We start from the raw sequence: 24,898 nt of genomic DNA, 5'->3' as shown, positions 1-24,898 counted from the left end.
GTTGTGCTGTTAAACAGAGTGTCTGTGTAAATTCCACTTTTAATCTGACTCTCTCTCCCAACATTCACAAAGTAATACTTCACTCTCGTGATGCTTGTCGCTGGAATTACATTTTCCGAATGTGTCCGACTAACTACATTATGAATACCAAACCTTCATTTCCATATTCCGAGCCTGTGCCCTCTGGCATTCCTCAGTAATAATGAAAGCGAGGTTTGAGCTTGACAGTGACCAAGCCATGAGACCACACGACTTCTCTTTTAGATTTGATTCTCTGTTCACAGTTCACACCTTTTCAATTGATCAGTTAGGCAGATAACCAGTAACACAAGACGTTTGTTTGAATATTGGTGGACAACTAATTATGAGTTATTTATCAGTCTCACAGTGTAGAATGAAAAAAGTGCTATTTACTTAGAATTAAACCCCTGGATAGAAAATAATCTTAACTTTGCTATCTGCTCAATTTCTCTTCCCGTCTTATTTACACAAACAATATTTCTAATACATCTTTCTATATGAGTAAATTTCCCTGTTCTATCACTCTATGACTACCACTGCAATGCTGGGTATAGATTTCTTAACCATACGGCGGCGATCCGATAGTGGGCTCTGGAATGAATCGTACAGAGCCACGGGATGTTTTCGCAATAAACACCAAACAGGACCACAAAGTAGATGCAGAACCTGCCAGGTAAAAGTCCCCAAGAAAATATGTATTATATGTAGTTGGAGTGAGGGTAGAAACAAATACGAATATGTTCCCTGTCGTCGGGTGGGAGGGAGAAAAACACAGATCTGAAGACAAAGATTTACTCACTGATACTCATAAGCTATGAAGCTGTGGGGTCTGTCTAGCCGAGGTGGTAAAGGTGAGCTCACCAAGAAGGACGTGGATTTTTTAAAATAGAGACGGAACTTTCTTTATGGAGAGATTGTGGCCCTGGGATTCACTCAGCATCCACCAAAAATGAGTACTAGGTTAATTCCTTTAGATAAGGGTAGCAAGGGCATACGCCTAACCACTCTATCCCTCTAAGCGCAGTAGAAACCTTTACCATCATTTCCTCCAGGGTGCCTTCATGTTCTGTATGGTGATAACTTCACTCATAAACGGAGAACTCATCAAAATTCATTTCAGTTTGTATTCAACAAATATAACTGATCATTCGATGTCAGTGCTTATCCTTCGTCTGAGAAGATGTTGTGCGGCTTGCCGAGTTATCTTATGACAAGCAGCTAGATGGTAACCTTACGTCTACGAATCACAGCAAATTTTAAATTAGAATTGGGAAATGAATATTTAAAATATATGTTAGGAAAAAAATAATTATCCTGTCCAGAGAAGAACGTCAGTTTGTGCTCCATACAGGCTATATACCGCATTTACGCGAATAACCTCGCATATTTTTAAAAAAATGAAGTAAGAAATTGGGGTGCGGGTTTTATTTTATTGGCAAGACGCTCCTGGCTCACCTACTTTTCGATGTCGGCATTACTGTAGTTCACCGCTAACGAGGAGATAACAAATGCCTGGCAACTGAAAGGTATTTAATGTGCGAATTATTACGAATATACACGAATCTGAACGGGGTTGCTATGATGGAAAACGTATGTAGTTGTGGGTGGGCCCAAGCGTTGCATATTCAGCGGTTTTCCCGCTAGATCTGGAGGCTTTTAATCTTAAGTTAGCGACATTGGCTGGCGGGTTTTCTGGCGGGTTCTAACGTATGAATAGCTGGAATCTAGCCGGAAATACCACTGATAATAAATACCATTTTATTTATCAGTATAGTACTGACAACCCTAAATATGTATTAGTAAGCAAGATTTTATATTTTAATGCTAATGAAAAGTCTGCATAATGATGCCTCATGGCTTTATTTCTTATTTTGCTGAAAATAGGAATTTCGGAAATTGGAGTCATTCCGGTGTAATCATCTGTCTCGCTTTTTGCGGCTCTACTTCAGATGACAGGGGAGCCGCTGTGTCTCAGTCAGAAGCATACTATATGGTCCCAATCTGGATGGCCTGTCAGTGGATGATGACAGCGCTTCCAGTCTGGTATGCTGCCAGCCGGCCCTTAACCTCCAGGCCACGCCATCTAGAATGTCAAAGTGTCTGGAAATGGTGCAATGCGCCTATTTTGCATGTTGTATAATTTGGAAATTAATGTAAACTGTCATGTCATTTAATACGTGATCGCGTATGTTCTACCACGCCCCTTTTCTCAATAAGTAGGCTATAGCAGTTTAAAATTCTAGTGGTATTTGGAGAAAAACTGCGGATTTATAAGATCCATCTAACGAGACTCTGCCAAACACAGTTGGCAAATCTGCGCGGGCCGTGGTGTCATTCATCTGTGAGTGTCAGTTGAAGTGAATCACTTGTTCGAGATGGCAAATAAAGGTACACGCTACAGGTCTCTCACAGCTAAAGAATAGCTGCAGATAATAGAAGATGCAGAAGAAATTGGAAATCGTGCAGCAGGAAGAAAATACAACGTGGACGAGAGCTGTATTCGTGACTGGCAAAAAAATTTATTAGAGCTTCAGCAAACTAGTACCGTAGCAATCGCCGGGCATTTCGTGTACACAGAGCAAAGTTTCCTGAGGCTGAAGCAAGATTATGTGCGTATATCGAAGACAAGTGACAATTCAAACATGCCGTTACGAGTGAAATATGCCGACATAAAACCCTATCGATTGCAAAGGAACTATGTGTTGCGAGATTCAAAGCTATTCGTGGATGGCTTTCGCGATTTTATGATCGTTATGGCTATAGTCTTTCGAAGAAAACCTACCATCGCGCAGCGCCTTCCAACAGATTATGAAGATAAAATTGTGAATTTCCACAAATATGTGACCAATTTACGCAAGAAAAACTCTTAAATACTTTCAAAAAAAAGGTAACGCAGACCAGATATCAATTTTCTTCGAAATGCCGCTTTATTACAGTGTAAACAAAAATGGTGTGCCCAACGTCATGGTTAGAACTGGCGGGAATGAGAAACAAAAGTGTACAGTTATGCTTTGTATGGAATGAAACAGTCCCCATGCGTTGTTTATGAGTACGTTATCCTTTCGATGGAAGGAATTTTAGTTCATTTAATTTCAAAATGAACCTTCCTAAAATTAGGGTGCGGGTATTAATCGCGTAAATACGTTAACAGGTTTAATCTAGACTTATTGTTCATAATTTGTAATCTTAACATGTAACATACAAGTAGTATTGCTTATAGCACATTTTAAATGTGTTTTACTTGATACCTAGAACGTGTGACATTTGGTTAAAATGTATTTAAGAAAATAATCCGAATCAAAAACTGTACATTTCTGGCTGGGTCGAGCCTCAGAATCTGTCCAAAGGAAATTACTGGACCGTGATGTTCTGAAGGTTGAGGAGTTAGCACGGTGTCTTCCCACGTGATTCCATGCTCTACCTCTAAATTAAGCCAATATTAAGAGCCGGAAACAGTACATACACAATCTCGGAAATACACTGGTAAAAAATTAGATTAAATTTCCACTCTGCGGCATTTAAAATGTGCCTTTCCATGGTTTCTTGCCTCAGCTCCAACTAAATAGCAATAGGATACCGGTAGCTCTGGTTCCAGTTTCAGACCATTACCTATAAATGCACGAAGCCGAATAGGCACCACAATTATTCCGGTCATAAGAAAAATTCCTACGCACCGATAAAAGGCGTGTATTCATTTGAGACCCAAAGCTCCATACATGAATAGTAATTCAACGGCAGCAAACAAATGCACATATTATGCCACTGAAATGTGTATACACGCTACACTGCCGGGTAGCTCATAACTGTAGGCCTACTGGCTGGCATAACAGAACCTAGCCTAGTAGGAAAATAGCGAAGTTGCTGAATAAGTGGAGAAATACGGTCGTGCTCTCAATCATTCGCATTCTGTGGCCAGAATCTCTCGAACCTGTAGAGTGAGAGCTTGTGACCGTGAATGTGTATGACTATGTTCACTTTTCAGCCCTAAGGCTGGTTGGATCCTCGACAGCTCTGTCATCAGCTGTCATAGATGGACTAGGCATGACTGAAGAGGCGTACTAGCGAAATGAGGAGTAAGGTAGTCTCTCGTTGCTTTCCTCACTGGGTCAGAAGTCGCTGTTACATATCAGTCTGCAAAGCCCACTGAAATGCATGCACCAACCGACCCTATGAGCAACCTTTTCACACCATTCATAGCAGGGACTGGCTGCACAAGGAATGGCAATACTAGCATCGCTCATACCTCAGTCATTTTCATATTGTCAAAGCCAAGGATAAGACAGAGACAGATCAATGAAGTAACAATATTGCTCTAGCCCATACCAGAAGACATAGTGCACTGTAAAGACTAGGTCCTGCCAGCAAAGGCATACCGTGAATGTAGTGGATGATATCTCCAAACAGCAAGAACAGAAATAGTTAAGTGAATGTGCAGATGGTTGAGTGCCATGCGGTCATTCATCAATATCACACTTGATCATCAATGTGTCTGATGAAACTGTGCGGAAGATATGACGAACAGACAACATAACGAGTAGGGGGTTTTCTACCGCATGGGATGAGAAAGCTATTGTGGATCATCATAAGTGGCCGTAAAAATTCAGTGAATACATAGGAAAATAATAGAAAGTGCTAAAAATTATACATGTGCTTATACTTGTCTTATATTCTTGCGGTAATGCTTCCGCGGACTGTTTAACTAAATACGGTGTATACTTTTCGTCGGTATCGTAGTTACACTATGCGCATAAATTACGGACGGTCCAATCCGGACAAATAATATGTATTTACTTGTCTTACACTTCCCATTTTCTAACGAATATTAGAGAAGCTCTTTTATGACCTGGCTATGGAAGTAATCCCAATGGGATAGTGTCCGAAGACAAGGCCCAACATTATATATGGGTCACTATAAGCCAGAAAATGGTAGGTTTTATTTTCCTTTTTTGTCTTTTCGGCATTTTTTGGCTTATAGGTCCTTTTTTAGCTTTTTTAGGTCTTAACGGCATCTTTTTCAACTTCACCTCCGTTCGACTACATTTGTGCTGCTCTTTCTCAATTCGAATCACCATTAGTTCCTCCATTACATGTTAAATATCTTTTCTGTAGCACGAGAGAAAATGAAATGAAAATAAGAATTAAATGCTTGAAAAAAAACAGGAGTATATCAAATCATGTGCAAGATAGGTGAAATACTGAAAGGAGAACATCTTGATGCAAGTGTTTTTGAAGAGAAAGTTCTCATTTGCTTCAAATATGAACCCTTAACATCCGTTGTTTTGCAACGTGCTGTCTGAAAACCGATAATCCTTTACACTTAAGAACCTGGAGATGACTTTTGTGAAAAACTGCAAAGCCAACTGAGGTAAGGTTTCCGAATTTCAATTTCTGTAACCCTAGTGTGGTTAAGTCAAATACGATACCAGTTATACTTGTACCGGGTGGTACACCTCTATGTCACACATTTAAATCTTCCGCCTTAAAGAAACAGTGAACTTGAAACTGGACCTACTTCACCTTTCCTCTGAAGATGTCACTGTGTGAATTTCGACTTGTTTTTGTTTACTATTTATCAAGAAGTTTGGACATTCTCTCATAGATGTCACTGCCGAAAAGCTATGATCATGCACCCTGGTGCGAAGTGAAGGAACTTTTTTGAAGAAATTTTGTACTCATAAATTTTGTTTCTTTACTAAATTTCGTTCATTCTTTTGTGGGTTGTCAATATTTAGCTTTTCCTTCCGCCAGTTTTGAAGTTAGCCAATCAATAATTTCTGTAATTATTTTTCAGCCAATCCCGTATTTCTTCTTCGAATTTGTGTATAACTGTTTAATGTAGCCAATAAAACCTGGGGGTGTGTCTTGATCATTCATGAAAGGTCTCGAACCTTCCCCGAGGGTTTATAAACTGCGGATTTTCTCGTCTCTCGGCCACTCGATCAACATCTAAGTGTGTGGACGTAAAGCAGGAGGCGGGAAGCGCCTCTTTCAGCAGGCAACAGGTCTTCAGTAAGGTAATGGCCGTTTAACATCTTTATTTCTTGCTAGCTCAGCAGTTTAACCCGCGGGAAAGGTCCGAAACATTTACAATGTAACCTAATTTCCTAAATATGTAATTTTCTGCCGGCTTATGTAAAAACTTAATTAAATATATAACTGTAATTCGGGGATAGAGAGTGATTTACCCTCTCGAGCTCCCCTTCATTTTGGTTTGAGGTGACTACGTTTTGGTAACTGAAATTTTCTCTTCCGTAATGTTTAAATTTCCTTCTTATACGGGTCACCTCCATACGTTGGGAATAGCCCCTGTGTCATCGGCCTAGTGCCTTTTGGGTTTTAAGAATACTTGTGTAGGAGCGCAAATACTCGCCTCCATTCCTTTTGGTTTTTCGGGCCAGTTTCTTAACCTGTTCTTTTTCTGCTAAGGCCCAGTAGATTGGGTACAAGATACCCCCGTGTCATGTTTGTAAGTTGTGCCTTATGGCAATTAATTGTAAAGTCTGGTATGGCCTTTAATAGGCTTGAAAATTTGAGAGCAGGTCAGCTCTTTTATGTGTTGTAAAAGTGCCTCAAGGAGGCTTGATATTGTAAATGACGGAGCTGGTGCTCCATGTTTTAGGGGATTTCTGCCCTTTGAACAAATTTGTATTTGGTAATGCGGAGCTAGGGGCTGAAACTTGTAAAACCAGGGGCTTGTAGCCCAAGGGTGTTTAAATTCTCAAATCTTGGATCCTTCCTAGTCTTGTTTCTTCACCTAATCAAAAATTGTTAGATTTTTTTGTTATTAATTGTTAGAACTCAGAAAATATAACCGTTGTTAAAGTTTTAAAATTAACTTTGATTTGGTAGTTAGACCCATTCATCCCGGCACCTTCTTTCACCTCTGCTGTTCCACAGATACCGCGGAACAATACTAATTTTAATTTACCGAGCTACATAGCTGCAGCCGCTTAAGTGCGCCCAGTATCCAGTAATCGGGAGATAGTGGGTTCAAACCCCACTGTCAGCAGCTCTGAAGATCGTTTTACGTGGTTTCCCATTTTCAAACCAGGACTGTACATTAAGGCCATTGCTAGGCCTTTCCTATCCCACCGTCGCCATAAGACCTATCTGTGTCGGTGCGACGTAAAGCAAATAGCGAAGAAGAAACATTAATTTATTTCTCCAGAATGTCCATTGCGGGTTCGCTGAATTCATTCTAGGTGGAAAAATCATTTCATTCTAAATTCTGCAAGTACATTTTTTAACAAACACGGAATTCTTTTTTAATTTTCTTAATCGAAAACTATATAACATCTGAAAGAAGAAGTATTTCGCTCATATATTTTGCACTGTATGTTGCAGACCATCCGCCTCTGTGGTGTAGTAGTTAGTGTGATTAGCTGCCACCCGCGGAGGCCCGGGTTCGATTCCCGGCTCTGCCACGAAATTTGAAAAGTGGTAAGTGGGTTGGAACGGGGTCCACTCAGCCTCTGGAGTTCAGATGAGTAGAGGTGGGTTCGATTCCCACCTCAGTTATCCTGGAAGTGGTTTTCTGTGGTTTTCCACTTCTCCTCCAGGCAAATGCCGGGATGGTACCTAACTTAAGGCCACGGCCGCTTCCTTCCCTCTTCCTTGTCTACCCTTCCAATCTTCCCATCCCCCACCAAGGCCCCTGTTCAGCATAGAAGGTGAGGCCGCCTGGGCGAGGTACTGGCCATCCTCCCCAGTTGTATTCCCCGACCCAATGTCTCACGCTCCAGGACACTGTCCTTGCGGCGGTAGAGGTGGGATCCCTCGCTAAGTTGGAGGGAAAATCCAACCCTGGAAGGTAAACAGGTTAAGAAAGAAAGAAATGTTGCAGACCAACAGAATTTTGCATATTTTTTTTTGCTAGGGGCTTTACGTCGCGCCGACACAGATAGGTCTTATGGCGACGATGGGATAGGAAAGGCCTAGGAGTTGGAAGGAAGCGGCCGTGGCCTTAATTAAGGTACAGCTGCAGCATTTGCCTGGTGTGAAAATGGGAAACCACGGAAAACCATTTTCAGGGCTGCCGATAGTGGGATTCAAACATACTATCTCCCGGATGCAAGCTCACAGCCGCGCGCCTCTAACCGCACGGCCAACTCGCCCGGTAATTTTGCATTTTAAAACATTATATTCCTTCATTAAATATGTAATTAAAACTAAAATTATGAATGAATTTGGATCAAATTTTTCGTCCTTTTTGCCCGTTTTTAGGTCCTATATTGGGTAATTTTAGGTCTTTCTACGGGCATTTTCTTCCGAGCCATAGTCATAACATTAGGGAGCCATATAATAGTGACTTTAATTTTAGAAAATAACTCATAAGAAACAGGAGAATGATTCTTGAGCACAAAGTTACAGGTAGTAGTATCCCTTCTACAGAAGTGATAGCGGGTAGTTAGGTATGCCTGAGTTGCTATTCCAGTAGCATACACAGTCCATTTAAAATGATCATTGGACTGTTGCTTTGGCCTTGCGTAACTACAAGAGCATTGGCGTGGCAAATAGGCGTGTATTTCGTCGTGCTAAGAGTACCTTTATTAAATGTAACAAACTGTACTGTATTTCAGATTATTTTGCCTCAACACCTCGGAATCTTACAAAAGGTTACATACGAAAGGATAAACAACAGGAGTTTAAAATAGCATTCTTGCATCCGTCCTTAATATTCTTGTTGCAGCATTCTCTCAGACGTTCTTGTATCACTTCCGATTTTCTGAAATGCTCCACCTGCCAGACACAGAAATTCCTCAGCCTCGTTAATCTGTGAACTACGTGAGGAAAGTAAAGTCAAGCAAAGTCGTCTCCGTACAGGCTATGAAGGCCCTGGGAGTGGTGGAAGCTAAAGGCTTCCGCTATCCGTAACCTCGGCACTTGATGTGCTAAAGTGGTTAGCTGCACGCCCGGCCGCCTTTGGCCCCAGGAATTAACCTGGTACTCATTTTGGTGTAGGCTGAGTGAACCTCAAGACCATATGCACCTCCGGAAGTCGAGAACTACACGACCCCAGGTAAAAATAAGAAATGCAAGATTATTCCAGTCGAATCCACATTACGGGTCCACCTCTGCCTGCCTGCTGTTGACTATACGCTTTCCAGGGTGTCAGTCATCGATTCACAACACAAACAAACATACACGAGCACCTTCTCCCAGCGCTTTATCTGGACTAGAAATGTGCAGCATACCAGAAATTACTCGTTCAGCAATATATGTCTCTTAAACTTTACTCAAATACAAATTAGTGACGACCATTTTTGAGTTATCTGTTTTTAATTGATTTTACCACTAGAACAGAATACTCCCATCCCCCAGTTTCGGATCACCTGAAACTCCGGGGGGGGGGGTGAATTAATCATTAATTATTGTAATCCAAAATGTGGTGTCTTTTAAATAAAATTTTGCTTCACGTCGCACCGACACAGGTAAGTCTTATAGCGACGATGGGACGGCAAAGGGCTACGGGTGGGAAGAAAGCGGTCGTGTCCTTACTTAAGGTAAATCCCCGGTGTTTGCCCGTTTTAAAAATAGGAAACCACTGAAAAAAACATCTTCAGGGCTGCCGACAGTGGGGTTCGAACACATTATCTCCCGAATACTGGATACTGGCCGCACATAAGCGACTGCGGGTATCGATCTCGGTAAGTGTGTTTTGATACAAGCATTCTTTTCCCTGTTACTACATTAAATATTACAATTAAACTTATTTATTTCAATCCAGTTTCCAAATTGTAGTTTTTTAATGTTTTTACTTGTTTTGTCCTAAACGTTAACAAAGTTATATAGTCTAGGACAAATTAGTATTTTATCCTCCCTCAGTTGTATTAGTGATTATTTTTGTCTCTTTATAGAGTTATCCTACGTAAAATTATACAACATACATTTTGAATGAATTGAATGAGTGAAAGAATGATCGAGTGTCTATATGAACTGGTGAGTGAATGATTTCATGACCGAATTGTGCTCATGCATGAGTGAATGAATAAACCCTCTTCTCACCCAGTCACAGATAATCACCAACGTGGGAGAGAGTTGCATGAAAGAATAGATGAATTGAATATAATTAATGAATGAATGAAGGAAGGAAGGAAGGAAGGAAGGAAGGAATGAAATGGCGTATGGCTTTTAGTGCCTGGAGTGTCCGAGAACAAGTTCGGCTCGCCAGATGCAGGTCTTTTTGATTTGACTCTCGTAGGCGACTTGCGCGTCGTGATGAGGATGAAATGATTATGTAAACGACACATACACCCAGCCCCCGTTCCAGAGAGATTAACCAATTATGGTTAAAATTCCCGACCCTGCCGTGAATCGAACCCGGGATCCCTGTGACCAAAGGTCATTACGTTAACCATTTAGCCATGGAGCTGGACAATGATAATAATAATAATGTTATTTGTTTTACGTCCCACTAACTACTCTTTTACGGTTTTCGGAGACGCCGAGGTGCCGGAATTTAGTCCCGCAGGAGTTCTTTTTACGTGCCAGTAAATCTACCGACACGAGGCTGACGTATTTGAGCACCTTCAAATACCACCGGACTGAGCCAGGATCGAACCTGCCAAGTTGGGGTCAGAAGGCCAGCGCCTTAACCGTCTGAGCCACTCAGCCCGGCGCTGGACAATGAATGAATGAATTGAATCGAATGAATAGTTCCATGATTGCATCGTGTTCATGCATAAATGAATGAACAAACGTTCATACCATGTTGAATACATCAGTTCTCGTCCGATTTTGTCTCTACTGTTGTAAAACATGAACAAAATTCGTTATTTGTTACTAGTGAACTTATCCTAAATTCTGAACGCCTCAGGGAAGAACTGAAGAACAGTCAGGCCTCAGGTTGTAACTCATACTGTATTTTGGGTTTACGTTCCGTACAGGCCATTAAGGATTCGGGAGAAATAATCACGGCACTATACGGATTATAGTGGTCAGTTCTATGGTTGGCCACCTTTGCCCAAATATATTAATCTATAACTCATTTCCGGTGAACTATAGACTGGTGACCCTTTCTAGGAGTGGTTGACTCGTTTTCTCAATTTCTCGACACTCTGGCGGAAAATCGAATTTACGTCGTTGTGGGTGAACGAAGCTCATCTGGGTTAGGATCGGCAACCCCTCGTAAGGCTCAATTTAGATCAGGGCCTCTCAGGGTGCATGCGCGTGGTGCATGCACTGTGCACGGTGCAAAAGACGACTTGGCTTGGTTGACCAGAGTGCAGACCCCCCACTCCTCGATTTGGAGCAATAGCGCTTACTCTCTCTTTCCTCACGCCTCTCTCGCTCGCTCCGCCTGTCTCCCTAAGTAATATTAAAGTCTTTGGTCTCCCTCTGCCCCACTTGCGCCGTAGCGCTTCAAATCCTGGCTGACTTGAGCCGAGTATAGGCGAGTTGAGCCGAGCTTAGCCGAGTAGCCCAGAGACGAAGCGTTGATCCGAGCCATGCCGAGCGGCAGCGATGCACAGTGCACGGAGCTCTTGCGCCTCTATCTGCACGCGTGAGATTTTGGGCGTTTGAGAGGCCCTGATTTAGATGGAGGTGAGGATTCCAGGAGGGTCTAGATACTACCAGCTCCCAAAATACTATCTGCCTTTTTAATTGTTGTTTACTCCTAGTTTGACAGTGTTGTTGTTCTGTGTACCTTATGCGCAGGTTGCCAACGTTTCGAATACAGTGCAATATTCTTTATCACGGCTACTGATGTACCCGTACTCCCTAGATGGTCACTGTTCCTCACCTTATATTGTTTCTCTTTGGAACATCTGGTACATACCTCTCACTTGGTTCTCAGTAGAGCAATTTCCAACACTATTCTCTAACTTGGGGTGTCGTCCTGTATTCGCATGGTCTGACATGCATACTGATAATTATGAAACCAAGAATTGCTATTTTGTAGCCCTCTTCAAAATTCGTGGTGTTCAGGTGTTTCTTTATTTTTATAGCCTCGCAGATTTCTCTTTCGAGATTCCGGGGCACAGGTGCTAAAAATCTTAGTTCTATCAAATTAAATGTTCTATTTGGTTTCGGAATAATTCTCAGCTGCTGCTGAAATTTCCGTGTCTTGGTCCTTGGTGTGACGGATATACAGTATTCTTTGAGTCTGGTAGAAATTAGACCCTTGGTCTCGCCTACGTAGCAGATTCAGCAACTATATTCAATGTGACAGACTCTTGTAGATGCTTGTCTGAATACAGTAGCGTGTCGTGTATGTGATCGCAGGAGCACTTGAACCCCCACATTATGTGACGTTACATTTAATAGCTATTTTACAAAAACAACATTTATGTTTCGTTTTGAGGATCCACTTCTTAGTTTTTAATGTCCGTTTCCACTGTGCAAGCATTCAAAAATAGCAGACTGGGACAAACCGTACCTTTATAATATTGTAGGCCACTTATTTTTTCAACCGCTGAAACTTCTTCTCTTATTTAATTTTAAGTTCAACAACTAATTGAATACAAGGGATCTGTATTAATATTACAATAGATACACAACCTCATGTAATCTTTGGAATACTCCCTTAAAATACGATTACCAGATTTTACTCCCGTATTGATGTAGCTATGTATGTATGTATGTATGTATGTATGTATGTATGTATGTATGTATGTATGTTCTGTCCTCAGCCCGAAGGCTGTTTGGATCTTCAACAGCTCCACCATTAGCTTACGAGGGAAATGAGGAGTGAGGTAGTTTCCCGCTGCTGTCCTCACTGAGCCAGAAGTTGCTATCACATATCAGTCTGCCAAGACCACTGAAATGCATGCATCAACCGACCCTATGAGCAACATTTTCACACCATTCGTAGCAGGGACTGGCTGTATATGGAATGACTTTACTAGCATCGCTTGTACCTGTCACTTTCATAATGTCAAAGCCAAGGATAAGACAGAGACAGAACAATGAAAGTAACCAAATTTCTCTAACCCATACCAGAAGACGTAGTGCACTGTAAACACTAGGTCTAGGCACAGAGACATATTTATAATCGCCCGTATTAATATAAATATTAAATAAAGGCTAAACAATATATGCTTGATCTTGTAAATTACATCCTAAGAATTCGTTGCAGTGTCAGAAAATCCAAAATACTCTTATGATACTAACATCTTTTTTACTTGATATGTGTCATCATAATCATCATCATCATCATCAGCAGCAGCAGCAGTTCTACAGCTCAGTATGGGTCTTGGCTTACCGCAGAACTTTACCCTAGACTTCCCTGTCCTTGGCAACTGTCCACCAGTTCTCCATTCCAAGTCTCTTTACATCCTGTCAGACTTCCTTAATCCATCATCCGTTTCCATGGCGCCTTGGCCTACAATCCTTTGTACCTCGTGTTCGATTCCTGGCTTGGTCGAGGGAATTTAATCTTCAATCTTTAATTCTCTTGGCTCAGGTGCTGAGTATTCATGTTGATCCCAATAACCTTGAAACTTACAACACTATCCTCCTACACATTAGCATGCAGTTTCACGTGCACGGCAGAAGCCACCAAACATTTCGGAGGGTCTCCCTTACAAGGGATGCAATAGGCCAGCAATAACCACATAAAATTATTATATTATATGAAGCCATTGGAAATTTGGTCTTTACGTCTGGCAGCAACTGAAAATTGTGATTATTAAACAAATTAATTGGGGATATCGTCGTCAAATTGTCCTCCCCCTTTCAGGGTTCTTTATCATACCTTCACCTTTATCCTGGTGTCGGTAATTCATGTGGATCTGGCTCAGTTTTACGGTCGGATGCCCTTTGTGATACCAATTCTATGTGGAGGATTGCATTCACTATTACATGTTTCTGTGATCGTTGGAGTGTGGTGTGTAGCGTGTACATGAAAAGATGTGTTAAAAGATTTTAAAAAATCCCAGTCCCGAGTCACAGAAGTTAAATCTCCTATCCTACCGGTAATCGAACCTGGGGCCCTCTGATGTGACGTCTACTACGCTGACGATGCAGTCAAGGAGCCTCAGCGATCATTCTATGCACAGATACCCTGCCCGCCTTACAGTAGTCTGATTTATGTGCAGTGTCAGATGATCCGTGCTTGAGGTGTGTATTTTTTGAAATACCGGACAAATAACAGACTGCAAGTAGGATGTACTATACCTGGAAAGAGCTTACAACTGTTGCTTTGAGAATGTGGTATTAAATAGAATTCTGTCTAAATTCAATCATCAAATTGATTAGGATTTGAGAAGTATTATGATGATTCATTTCTTCAGCAAGGTGTTCAAGTTAATGTGAATGCTCTGTTTGATTCACAGCGGGCGTCACCTGCTACACCTGTGTCAATGTGTCGGACAACCTGGTCTGCAACCGCTTCGCAATCGACAGGCCCTGTCCACAAGGTAAGTCTCCACTTCACTATGAGCTATTATCATTGACAAACTGTAAATATTTCTCTCTTTAGTCCTTAAGTTTAATCCAACAATCCATACACTTACCATGAGATCTCACGTTGGAAGTGAAAAGTATTGTATATATGGTTGCCAACTGTCCGGTTTTAAACCTGATATTCTGGATTTCAGGGCAATTCTCCGGTCTCTGGTTCGAAATTTAAGCCGGATGCCAAAACTCCGGTTACGACGAGATGATTTAAGATGTGAGATAAAGTTTATGTCCGCCTCCGTGGTGTGGTGGTTAGTGTGATTAGCTGCCACCCTCGGAGGCCCGGGTTCGATTCCCGGCTCTGCCACGAAATTTGAAAAGTGGTACGAGGGTTGGAACGGGGTCAACTCAGCCTCGGGAGGTCAACTGAGTAGAGGTGGATTCGATTCCCACCTAAGCCATCCTGGAAGTGGTTTTCCGTGGTTGCACACTTCTCCTCCAGGCAAATGCCGGGATGGTACCTAACTTAAGGCCACGGTCGCTTCCTTCCCTCTTCCTTGTCTACCCCTTCCAATCATCCCATCTCCCCGCAAGGCCCCTGTTCAGCATAGCAGGTGAGGCCGCCTGGGCGAGGTACTGGTCATTCTCCTCAGTTGTATCCCCCGACCCAGAGTCTGAAGCTCCAGGACACTGCCCTTGAAGCGATAGAGGTGGAATCCCTCGCTGAATCCGACGGAAAAACCGACCCTGGAAGGTAAACAGATTAAGAAAGAAAGATAAAGTTTATCGTGGTTTTCCTCAATGTGATGATTCTCTTTCACCCACAGGTATCTACTTTAGAAGCTGTTATTGAAATACATTACTTAATTCATTACTTTAGAGGGAAACTTAGCAGTCGAATCAATCACAAGTTTTTTGGATACAAAATTAATCAGGCTTCAAGAAGTTTGAAACTATCTTTCAAAGAAAATGCAGATACGATTTTAACATCATGTACCACTTACCTGGAAAAATGAACAATTTTGAAGACAATTCTTCAGACATTTTTCAAACTTGATTTTATCTGAGGACTTAGTGATTGCGGCAATTTTCTTGGCTCATTATTTCATGTAGTACACCTGTATGAAGAATTTTCGATTTTGAAAAATGTAGCTCACAACATTAGTTGTGAAATGGCAGTCGAACAGCAGTTGACACATCGTTTTAAGGAGTATGATTCAGTGAACAACTTATTATGTACAGTGCGGGCTATGTTGTCAATACTAACAAAGAGTTCCCTGATAGAGTGTTTAGCACTATGGAACAAGTGTGGAAAAAGTGAGAATCTGAATGAACTTGAATTAGTCAGATCTGAACTTTTGGTAGTCATTACTTTCGACAGGCAATGCAGTGATTTTGACAAATATACTAAAGACCTTCCCTAGAATGTGAGGGTAGTACAAGTACAGTATAATTTAGAGATATAGTCAAATTCTGCGGCACTGTAAGATTTTTAATTATATTCTGTATTCATGTTTAATTTGAATTATTTGTAAAAAAATAAATTTCAGGCATACAATTTCAGAGTGCATATTTCTTTGTGTCATGATGTAACATTTATTTAAAATTTAAATCTCAGGTATTTTGTATTTTGGAATTAGCAACCCTAGTTGTATTATGGCATTCACAAAGTACACCTAAGTTTGAAGAATAAGATTGTTCACTGCATGTGTGTTGCCTAAAATTCACACGTTTCAATTTCAGTTTCGATTGTCAGAACCCTGGTATTTTCCAACACTTAGATGCCGTACTTCAGAAGTAAATGATTGGTTCTAAGAAGCCGTGCGTTGTCAGTTTGCCTTGCATCTTAAGTAAAAGGAAACGTGTGTTTGCTTCTGGGTCCTGTACGCTCGGTAAGGGCTGGATCTAAATAGACTAGTGAACGTATCAGGTCAGTCAGATGTCACAAACGTGCAAGTGTCGTTTATCCTCCTTGAACATTGATTTCAAAGCAAAAACAACAGAGGAGTGGTGAATTTCTATGTTTTAAATAGGTGTTTACATAAAATTAGTTTTTTTTGCTAGGGGCTTTACGTCGCGCCGACACAGATAGGTCTTATGGCGACGATGGGATAGGAAAGGCCTAGGAGTTGGAAGGAAGCGGCCGTGGCCTTAATTAAGGTACAGCCCCAGCATTTGCCTGGTGTGAAAATGGGAAACCACGGAAAACCATTTTCAGGGCTGCCGATAGTGGGATTCGAATCTACTATCTCCCGGATGCAAGCTCACAGCCGCGCGCCTCTACGCGCACGGCCAACTCGCCCGGTTACATAAAATTAGTATTGGTCTTTATTACAATAGTAAAGGCAGTGTAAGTAGTCATCCTTGCTATCGCCCACACCTGAACGCAGTCCACGATGGACCTAGGCCACACCAGTTTGAATAAACAAGATGCACTTGCATACATCTCATCATTATAATTTATAATTAAAGGAGATGTTCGTAGTGGTGTACGTCTGAAACCATGTGTTCCTGCAAGGTTTTAGGGGCTGCCTGGCCGAGGCTGTAAAGGCGTGCTCGGTTCGCCCGGAAGGACGTGGGTTCGAATCCCCGTCACGAAGTCGTAAAATTTAAGAAATTAGATTTCCACTTTCGGAGGTGCATATGGCCCTGAGGTTCACTCAGCCTACACCAAAAATTAGTACCAGGTTAATTCCAGGGGGCAAAGGCAGCCGGGGGTAGAGCTAACCACTCTACCCCATCACGTGCCGAGGTTAACAATGGTGGAAGCCTTTACCTTCCACTCCTCCAAAGGCCTTCATGGCCTGTACGGAGGTGACTTTGCTTTTGCTCAACAGCCTTTTTTCTTTTTGCATTTATTTTTTGCAATTTCTGGCCTATTTTCCTTAAATGTTTATACAAAACTAGAGTTACCCCCGTTACCCCCGCGGGCTCTGTTTCTTACGGTTCTCCACAAGTACATGTCACTCACGGTAAGACTTTTTTTTGCTAGGGGCTTTACGTCGCACCGACACAGATAGGTCTTATGGCGACGATGGGATAGGAAAGGCCTAGGAGTTGGAAGGAAGCGGCCGTGGCCTTAATTAAGGTACAGCCCCAGCATTTGCCTGGTGTGAAAGTGGGAAACCACGGAAAACCATCTTCAGGGCTGCCGATAGTGGGATTCGAACCTAGTATCTCCCGGATGCAAGCTCACAGCCGCGCGCCTCTACGCGCACGGCCAACTCGCACACGGTAAGACTGATGAAACGTGTGGTCATAACTCTGGCGCTAACGTTATCACAAGGCTACCTAATTTACTCTCAAGGATCCCCAGTAGTGTGTGCTGCTGCAGAATTGTTTTGAAAATATGCAACGTGTCTTTCATTATCGGACAAATACTTGAAAACTATAGTGACGCGTACCTACCTTGATGTAAAGTATACCTGACGAGTTGGCTGTGTGGTTAGGGGTGCGCAGCTGTGAGTTTGTACCCGGAGACAGTGGGTTCGAACCCCACTTTCGGCAGCCCTGAAGATGCTTTTCCGTGGTTTCTCATTTTCACACCACGCAAATACTGGAGCTGTACCATAATTAAGGCCATGGCCGCTTCCTTCCCAGGCCTAGGCCTTTCTTATCCCATCGTCGCCATAAACCTATCTGTGTCAGTGCCACGTAAAGCAAATTGTAAAAAAAATTAAAAAGAGATTTACAGTGTTTTCAAATGGGCTATATTTTTTCTCTGGTTGTTACAGCACACCACACGCCAATACGTACAGAGGAACAATACAAACTTGACGTATCTCTAGAGACGTCAAATATAAGAAAGTCCATTCGGCTACGTTTGGCTTGGTACAGGCAGCTGAAGGCGTTTTGCATCATTGCGTCAGTCATTCTCACACTCCCCTGTACCTTCTCATGCTTCCTCGTAACACGGACTTGCATTCAGCACCGTGAAATTATAAACACATGTCACGCTCCCACGTAGGACAGTGGGTCAGCTGTAGGCTACCATTACAGCTAAGGACCGAATCCCAGCGTGAACGTGTTTTTCTTGTCCCCGAATTAATACACCGTGAATACGTCAGGCAATGAACACACCAAGTTTGGCTGAGCTAACTTAAATGGCAAAATGCTTCACTCCATTCTGTCATGGCACATTATTTACACACGTCAAGAGAGCAAGTGCTCGCTCATGTTCAACATGGCAATTTTATCACTCGTGAGGCAACGATTCGGTGTGGCAATTCACCTAGAGCTGCTCAGAGATGGATACAGCAGTGGCGGGTGTCAGGGGACATTAGACATCTACTGGGCACTGGTTTAAAGCGGTTTTCTACTAGGGAAGAAGACAACAGATTAGTTGAAACTTTGCGGGAGAACCCGTTCTCAAACCCAAGGGAGCTCATGCAGACGACAATTTTCCTAGCGTCTCTACACGGTCCGTAAAAGATTACGAGAAGCCGAAATCCACTGCAAAAAATCTGCCAATAAAGAGTCTCCCTCTGATACCAAGATGGAGTGAAATCGTAATTGGCCTCATGTGATCTTTACTGACGAGACTTCTTTCAGTTCTGCAAAAGTCCCATCGGTTCGTGTTTACAGGCCACGGGGAGCCCGATACGACGAAAGATTTGCCTATAGCCGAGTGTTCACCCAGTTGCCACATGTCTGTGTCGTGTTCGGGCTAGATATCTTTTGATGGAGCTGGAGTGCTTCATCGTATAGAACACCGTCTCACATTGGACCAATATTTGGACATTCTGCAGAATATTATGGTTCCGAGTGTGACAGAGTGCTATCCAGATGAGGTAATACAGTTCATGAAAAACAATCCTCAAATCCCCACGAGTGGTCGTGTTCATGTCTGGTTTTCTGAGCAGGACTCCATTGAACTGCTTATTTGGGTCCCTCAAGCTCCAGACTTGAACCCCACTGAGCATGTGTGGGCAAGATTAAAACGCCATTTAAAGAAACTCTGGCCTCAACCTCCCCGCGTTCGCATGATGCGTTGTGGAACGTTATGTTGGACGCATGGGAGGAGATCGCCCTCGGTGAGGAATAATTTAGGAAACTTGCTGAGTCAATGCCACGTCGTCTCCGACAAATTGTTCAAGCTGATGGATACTGGACGAGGTATTAAATCATGCCTAAAACAATCCTTTTCGGAACTAACATAAAGTACAATGGCAGATTTCTCAATGAATAGAAATGAACACTTATTTGGTTGACACAACACTCTAAAAGTATTTTAAAATGTAGCGATAGAGCAGGACTCGAATCCTGGTTTTCACCTTGACAGGCGTGTATTGTTCCTCGGAACTAACCCACACTCGCATGAACAACTGTACTGTAATATTGTAAGGCTATTTTCCGCTGTGCAGTGATGCAATTACACAATAGAAAAACAGCGTCGAGTCAAATGAAATTGCCAATAGCTGCAGTCGCTTAAGTGCGGCCGGTATCCAGTAATCGGGAGATAGTGGGTTCGAGCCCCACTGTCGGCAGCCCTGAAGATGGTTTTCATGGTTTATCATTTTCACACCAGGTAAATGCCGGGGCTGTACCTTAATTAAGGCCACGGCTGCTTCCTTCCACTTCTTAGGCCTTTCCTATCCCATCGTCGCCATAAGACCCATCTGTGTCGGTGCGACGTAAAGCAAATAGCAAAAAAAAAATTTATCACGACCGAAAAGACGAAGTTGTATTAACGCAAACTAGGTAACACCGAAAATTATGGCATATATACAAATCACAAATAAGCTTATTATTATTATTATTATTATTATTATTATTATTATTATTACTACTACTACTATAGATCAACACGAATCCCTGGTTCGAATTTCATTTCTGTGTTCTTCCCTTAAAGAACGTCATTGTTAATCATACGAATGATGGCGTATTCGTGAAATCGATGGTTCTGGTAGGGTCTTGTATCACTCAAGTGGCTTTTCCACTGTAAGCACTGATTGATTGAGAGTGATGTTACCAACAATCATATTCGTTATCATTGAATATGCTTTGAAATGGATACACTGGTTCCCTTCTGTACACCACCTTTCAGTAATGGAAACAAAATTAGATTTCACACTCGCTCTCAAGGGTGTAAACTGTAAGTGGGAATGCGAAAGCCCTTGTGGTTTCGCCACGAAAGAAATAAAAAATAAAAAACTGAACTGCATTATTAGCTATTGCGATGTATTCTCCATAATATTCTGTATTTACGGAAATATGTATATCTTTACTCAGACAGCTATTTTTTGAACCTTTTGCACAATCAGCAACTAATATGGGGAATTTTGTGTGTTCTTTACAAACAAATATTTTGACATTTGTCGAATTGTAACTTTATTGGTGCATGCATTCCAAGCTCTGCTGCAAAGAACTCATCTGTTTTGTCTCTTTACACAAAGCTCTTCTGTGTACATTTTACTTCTCTTCCTTTTGACAACAAATCTCCAGAAATTCCTAATAATTTTGAAATACGGTGACAATCGTACCACTCAAAACTCCCCATACTAGTTACTGATCGTGTAAAAGGTTCAGAAAAATATGAGTATGTGTAAAAATATAAAAAGATTTTCGTAAATATGGAATATCATGGATATGACTACTGAGCATGACTGTACATACAATCACCTACAATGCTTCATATATCGTACAATGCCCTCCCGTAACATTACATGACTTGTGTGATGACGTATGGATCGCTTTGATTAACTTACACTTGGGTAAGACGGTGCTATTGGTTCTTTTTATCATAGTAGGTAAAGGACAGCGGGGCGAGCAACGTATACGGTCATCACATGAGTCTCGCGTTACCGATTGGACAAGATGAATTTTAGAGAAGAATTTATGAGTTTTTCAAGTTCAAAAACAATAGGATGAATTCAGAATGGAACGCATGTTGATCGTTCAGGGGCTGGCGATGTTAGAGTAAAAGGAACAACTGTTTCAATATAGACTGACCGACTGACTGATACAGTATATCACGAGCGGCTGCACCTGGCGACAGAGCAGATGTGAGACCACCGGACGTAAACAAACAGTCCTTCCTGGCATTGCCGAGTATAATTGTATTTTAAACGTACAATAGCTGAATAATATCGAAAGGGGGGTATAGGATAAATAATTGGAACAGTACTTATGAACATAGACACAAAAAACAGGCTATCTGACAGGATATATAACACAGACTGATGACTATGATGCCCCTTGCCATCAAATAAGGTAATACGTGATGTGGTGTGTGTTCCAGGGGAGGAGTTCTGCCACACACTTCATATCATGGACTCACATGGAGAGAGCGTCATAGTAAACAAGAAATGTGCGGACCAGTACGAGTGTTCCCCACAGAGGGTCGGCTGTCTCGACATCGACTCTCAAAAGGTGATGCATCATTTGTTCTCCAACGTTCCTCACTACATTATTAAAACGAATTGAAACTAATTTTTAAAATAATTTTCCTTTTGATAATAATATTTCTGTATCTGTAGTCATGTATGTAAGAAGTTAAGGATATATGCTTAACCCATTTATAAAGGTACTTTTGAGATCATTAGATAAAGACCAAGTTCAATGCACCTATGAGGTTTCATTTTTCTATTTGAATCATGGACATTTTAACAAATTCTCCTAAAATAAAGCCTTATGGAAGCAGCTCCGACCTCGTCCGGAAATGAGCACCACAGATTGACCCCCAATGAACACCACTGTATATTACCCAGTATTTTATCCTACAAAGTCATTTTTTGCATGTGCGCCATTAAGTCGTAATCTTCACTATCCTGCTCCATCCGGCGTAATCTGGGTCTTTCTCGGCCTTCTCTTCCCTTTCAATATTAATTTTTCCATAGCTTATTTCAGCACTCTTTCCTCATTGTCTTTGAATATTCCAGACCATCTTGTTTCACTTTTCATCACTCAACTTTTCTACATTTATTTACTTTCATATATCTTAATTTCTCACTTTATCACTCAAAAGAACTTCTCAGAAATTTCACTTTTGATGCCTATATCAGATGTTCATCCTTCGATGTCTCTGATTAGGTTTCAACAGCACATATTATTATAGAAATAATAAGCCTTGTTAATTATTCATTAACCTTCATTACTTCATATTTATGCCATATTAGACACCAAATTCTGTGATAGGAGACAGCCCTAAGTTGTTTCCTCGTGCTGGTTTTCAGATCTTCCGTCTAGAATGAATTCTCCACTCAAATAGTTCTCAATAATTTGAAGCTTTCCACAGCTTCAGTATATTATCCTTCATCAATTTAAAAATTACTATAAATGTTGGCCAGTTAGCAGTCAGTAAAAACATAATTCCATTTATCGCTGCACAAAAAATCCGTACACAGAATTGAATGCATTTCTCGTATTTCAATAAAACTTCTATCAACCATCCTGCTTGATTGTTTTCTCGGCCCTTATATGCTAGTTTTGTCCTTCAAAGAATGTTTTTACTTGTTGATAAGCTTGGATTTTCCGTGCTGAATTATTTTAGCTCAGATCACGCCTCTTATTTATAATACAGTGATTTTGAGCCGTATTTCTCTCGATATTATCTATCCTGAATCAGTACCATAGTTTATAGGAAGTGAAAACATACACACTTCCCTTGAAATTCTATTGATGAATAATATCTAACATATGACGTTAGAGAATTCATTCAGAATGGCCGAGCTCGATAGCTGTAGTCGCTTAAGTGAGGCCAGTATCCAGTAATCGAGAGATAGTGGGTTCGAGCCCCACTGTCGGCAGCCCTGAAGATGGTTTTCCGTGGTTTCCCATTTCCACACCAGGCAAATGCCGGGGCTGTACCTTAATTAAGGCCATGGCCGCTTCCTTCTACTTCCTAGGCCTTTCCTATCCCATCGTCGCCATAAGACATATCTGTGTCGGTGCGACGTAAAGCAAATAGCAAACATTCAGAATGGTACCTGTTTGTGTTTATATCTCAGCGAACTCTAGGTATCTTTATTAATTATTTTAAGACTTCTGAGTCAACAGGAAGTGACTGCCACTGTAACTACTGCAGGTTAGAACTGCGCAATGTGAAAAATGTTATTACAGTACTGCAGTTGATTATGTCAATATGATTTCAGATTTAATACAGAGTGAAAGCAAGTGTCCAGGGTGCATTGAAATGAATGGCTCGTGTTACATATTGCATGCATGCCCGTTACTTTAAACAATCTCAATTTATAATTTTACTTTTCATTAGTTATTTTCCATGCAAATAACATGTGAGGAACCTTAGTAGATGTCATTTCCCTCATAACAAACATAACTCCTGTGATTCCCGGTTTGGCTCGCTGTAATATTGAGATATTTGCAACTTACCACTCTACAACATTTCTTATAAGTATATTAAATGTTAGAAGAAAGATATTACATACATCCTGATAAAATTAACATAATATCTATAAATTACGCTATATCATTATTCAACGTACTATATTCATAGCAAATTTAAACATATAGATGCCCCAATATACGAGGGCTCTAAATAAAGTAGAGGCAATGTAGTCCAGACACACGCAGGAGATCGAGCATGCGCAAATAGGTGGCGCTGTTGTCGATGTATAGTGGCAGTGGTGTTGCTGTGTGGCGTTGAAGTGAAGAGTGTCTATTTCACCGCTCTAAAGCATGTTTTCAAAAGGTGATCAGAGTTCGGGGGTTAAAATCGAGGTTGCCCGTGGCAAAATGCATCAGAATGTTATCGAGGATTACCTGAAGCCTGTGGCGAGAATACATTACCGTATAGGACGGTTGCACAATGGATCAAGGCGTTTCGTGCGGGACGGAAGGAGACTTCGTATTTGCCCCGCACAGGTCGGCCGGCCATTTCTCAAGATCAGATTGACATCGTGAGTGGTCTCCTTTCCGTAGACCATCGATGGACAGTCCGGGAATGATAATGATAAATGAGGTTTGTCTCAGTCATCAAACGGTGTGGCACATACTGAAGAAATGTCTTAACATGAGGAAAACTGCGTCCCGTTGGTTCCACATCATCTCGCCGACGTACAGGAATAGCACCGATATGCACTGGCTGGCATCCACTTGGACAGGTACAGCAATGAAGGAGACGCATTTCTGCAGGTATTGTCGCCACTGGTGAGACGTAGGCTCGAGTTTAAGAGCCTGAATTAGAGCGTCAATCGAATGAATGTCGTCACCCAAGTTCGCCACGTTCACAGAAATTTTGACAGGAAGCCAGTGGGGTGAAGCTTATGCTGATTGTGGCATAGGAATACGAGGGTGTTAATCTTACGCATGCTGTGCCTGAGGGACAAACTGTCAACAGTGACTACTATTGCCGATTTCTGGAGCGACAACAGCGTCCGGCTATGCGGCGCTAACGCCCATGTTTATTGCGAGACGATCGCCCTATCGTGTTCCATGACAACACACGGTGTCATGTCGCAAACAATGTCAAGCTCTTACTTCAACGGTGGGACTGGGAGGTCTTGTATCACTCTCCGTATTCACCAGACATGAGTCCTTGTGCCTCGACGTGTTTCCGAAGTTGAAGGAACCCCTCCGA

The 24,898-nt window shown here is 41.7% G+C and overlaps 1 protein-coding gene across 2 annotated transcripts in view; it reads left to right on the top strand.

Annotated features, from left to right (window-relative positions):
• LOC136862788 (ly6/PLAUR domain-containing protein 6) overlaps positions 1 to 24,898 on the top strand; it is a 359,087-nt gene that overhangs the window by 323,242 nt on the left and 10,947 nt on the right. For both annotated transcript variants that reach the window (XM_067139046.2, XM_067139045.2), the window contains exons 2-3: positions 14,298 to 14,381; positions 21,602 to 21,732. In XM_067139046.2, the coding sequence (XP_066995147.1) occupies positions 14,298 to 14,381; positions 21,602 to 21,732 (215 nt within the window). The remainder of the gene's footprint in view (positions 1 to 14,297; positions 14,382 to 21,601; positions 21,733 to 24,898) is intronic.

Source organism: Anabrus simplex, chromosome 2 (assembly GCF_040414725.1).
Source record: "Anabrus simplex isolate iqAnaSimp1 chromosome 2, ASM4041472v1, whole genome shotgun sequence".
Classification (NCBI taxonomy): Eukaryota; Metazoa; Arthropoda; class Insecta; order Orthoptera; family Tettigoniidae; genus Anabrus; species Anabrus simplex.
Note: the sequence above shows the minus strand (reverse complement) of the source record. Positions and strands in the feature narration are given on the sequence as shown.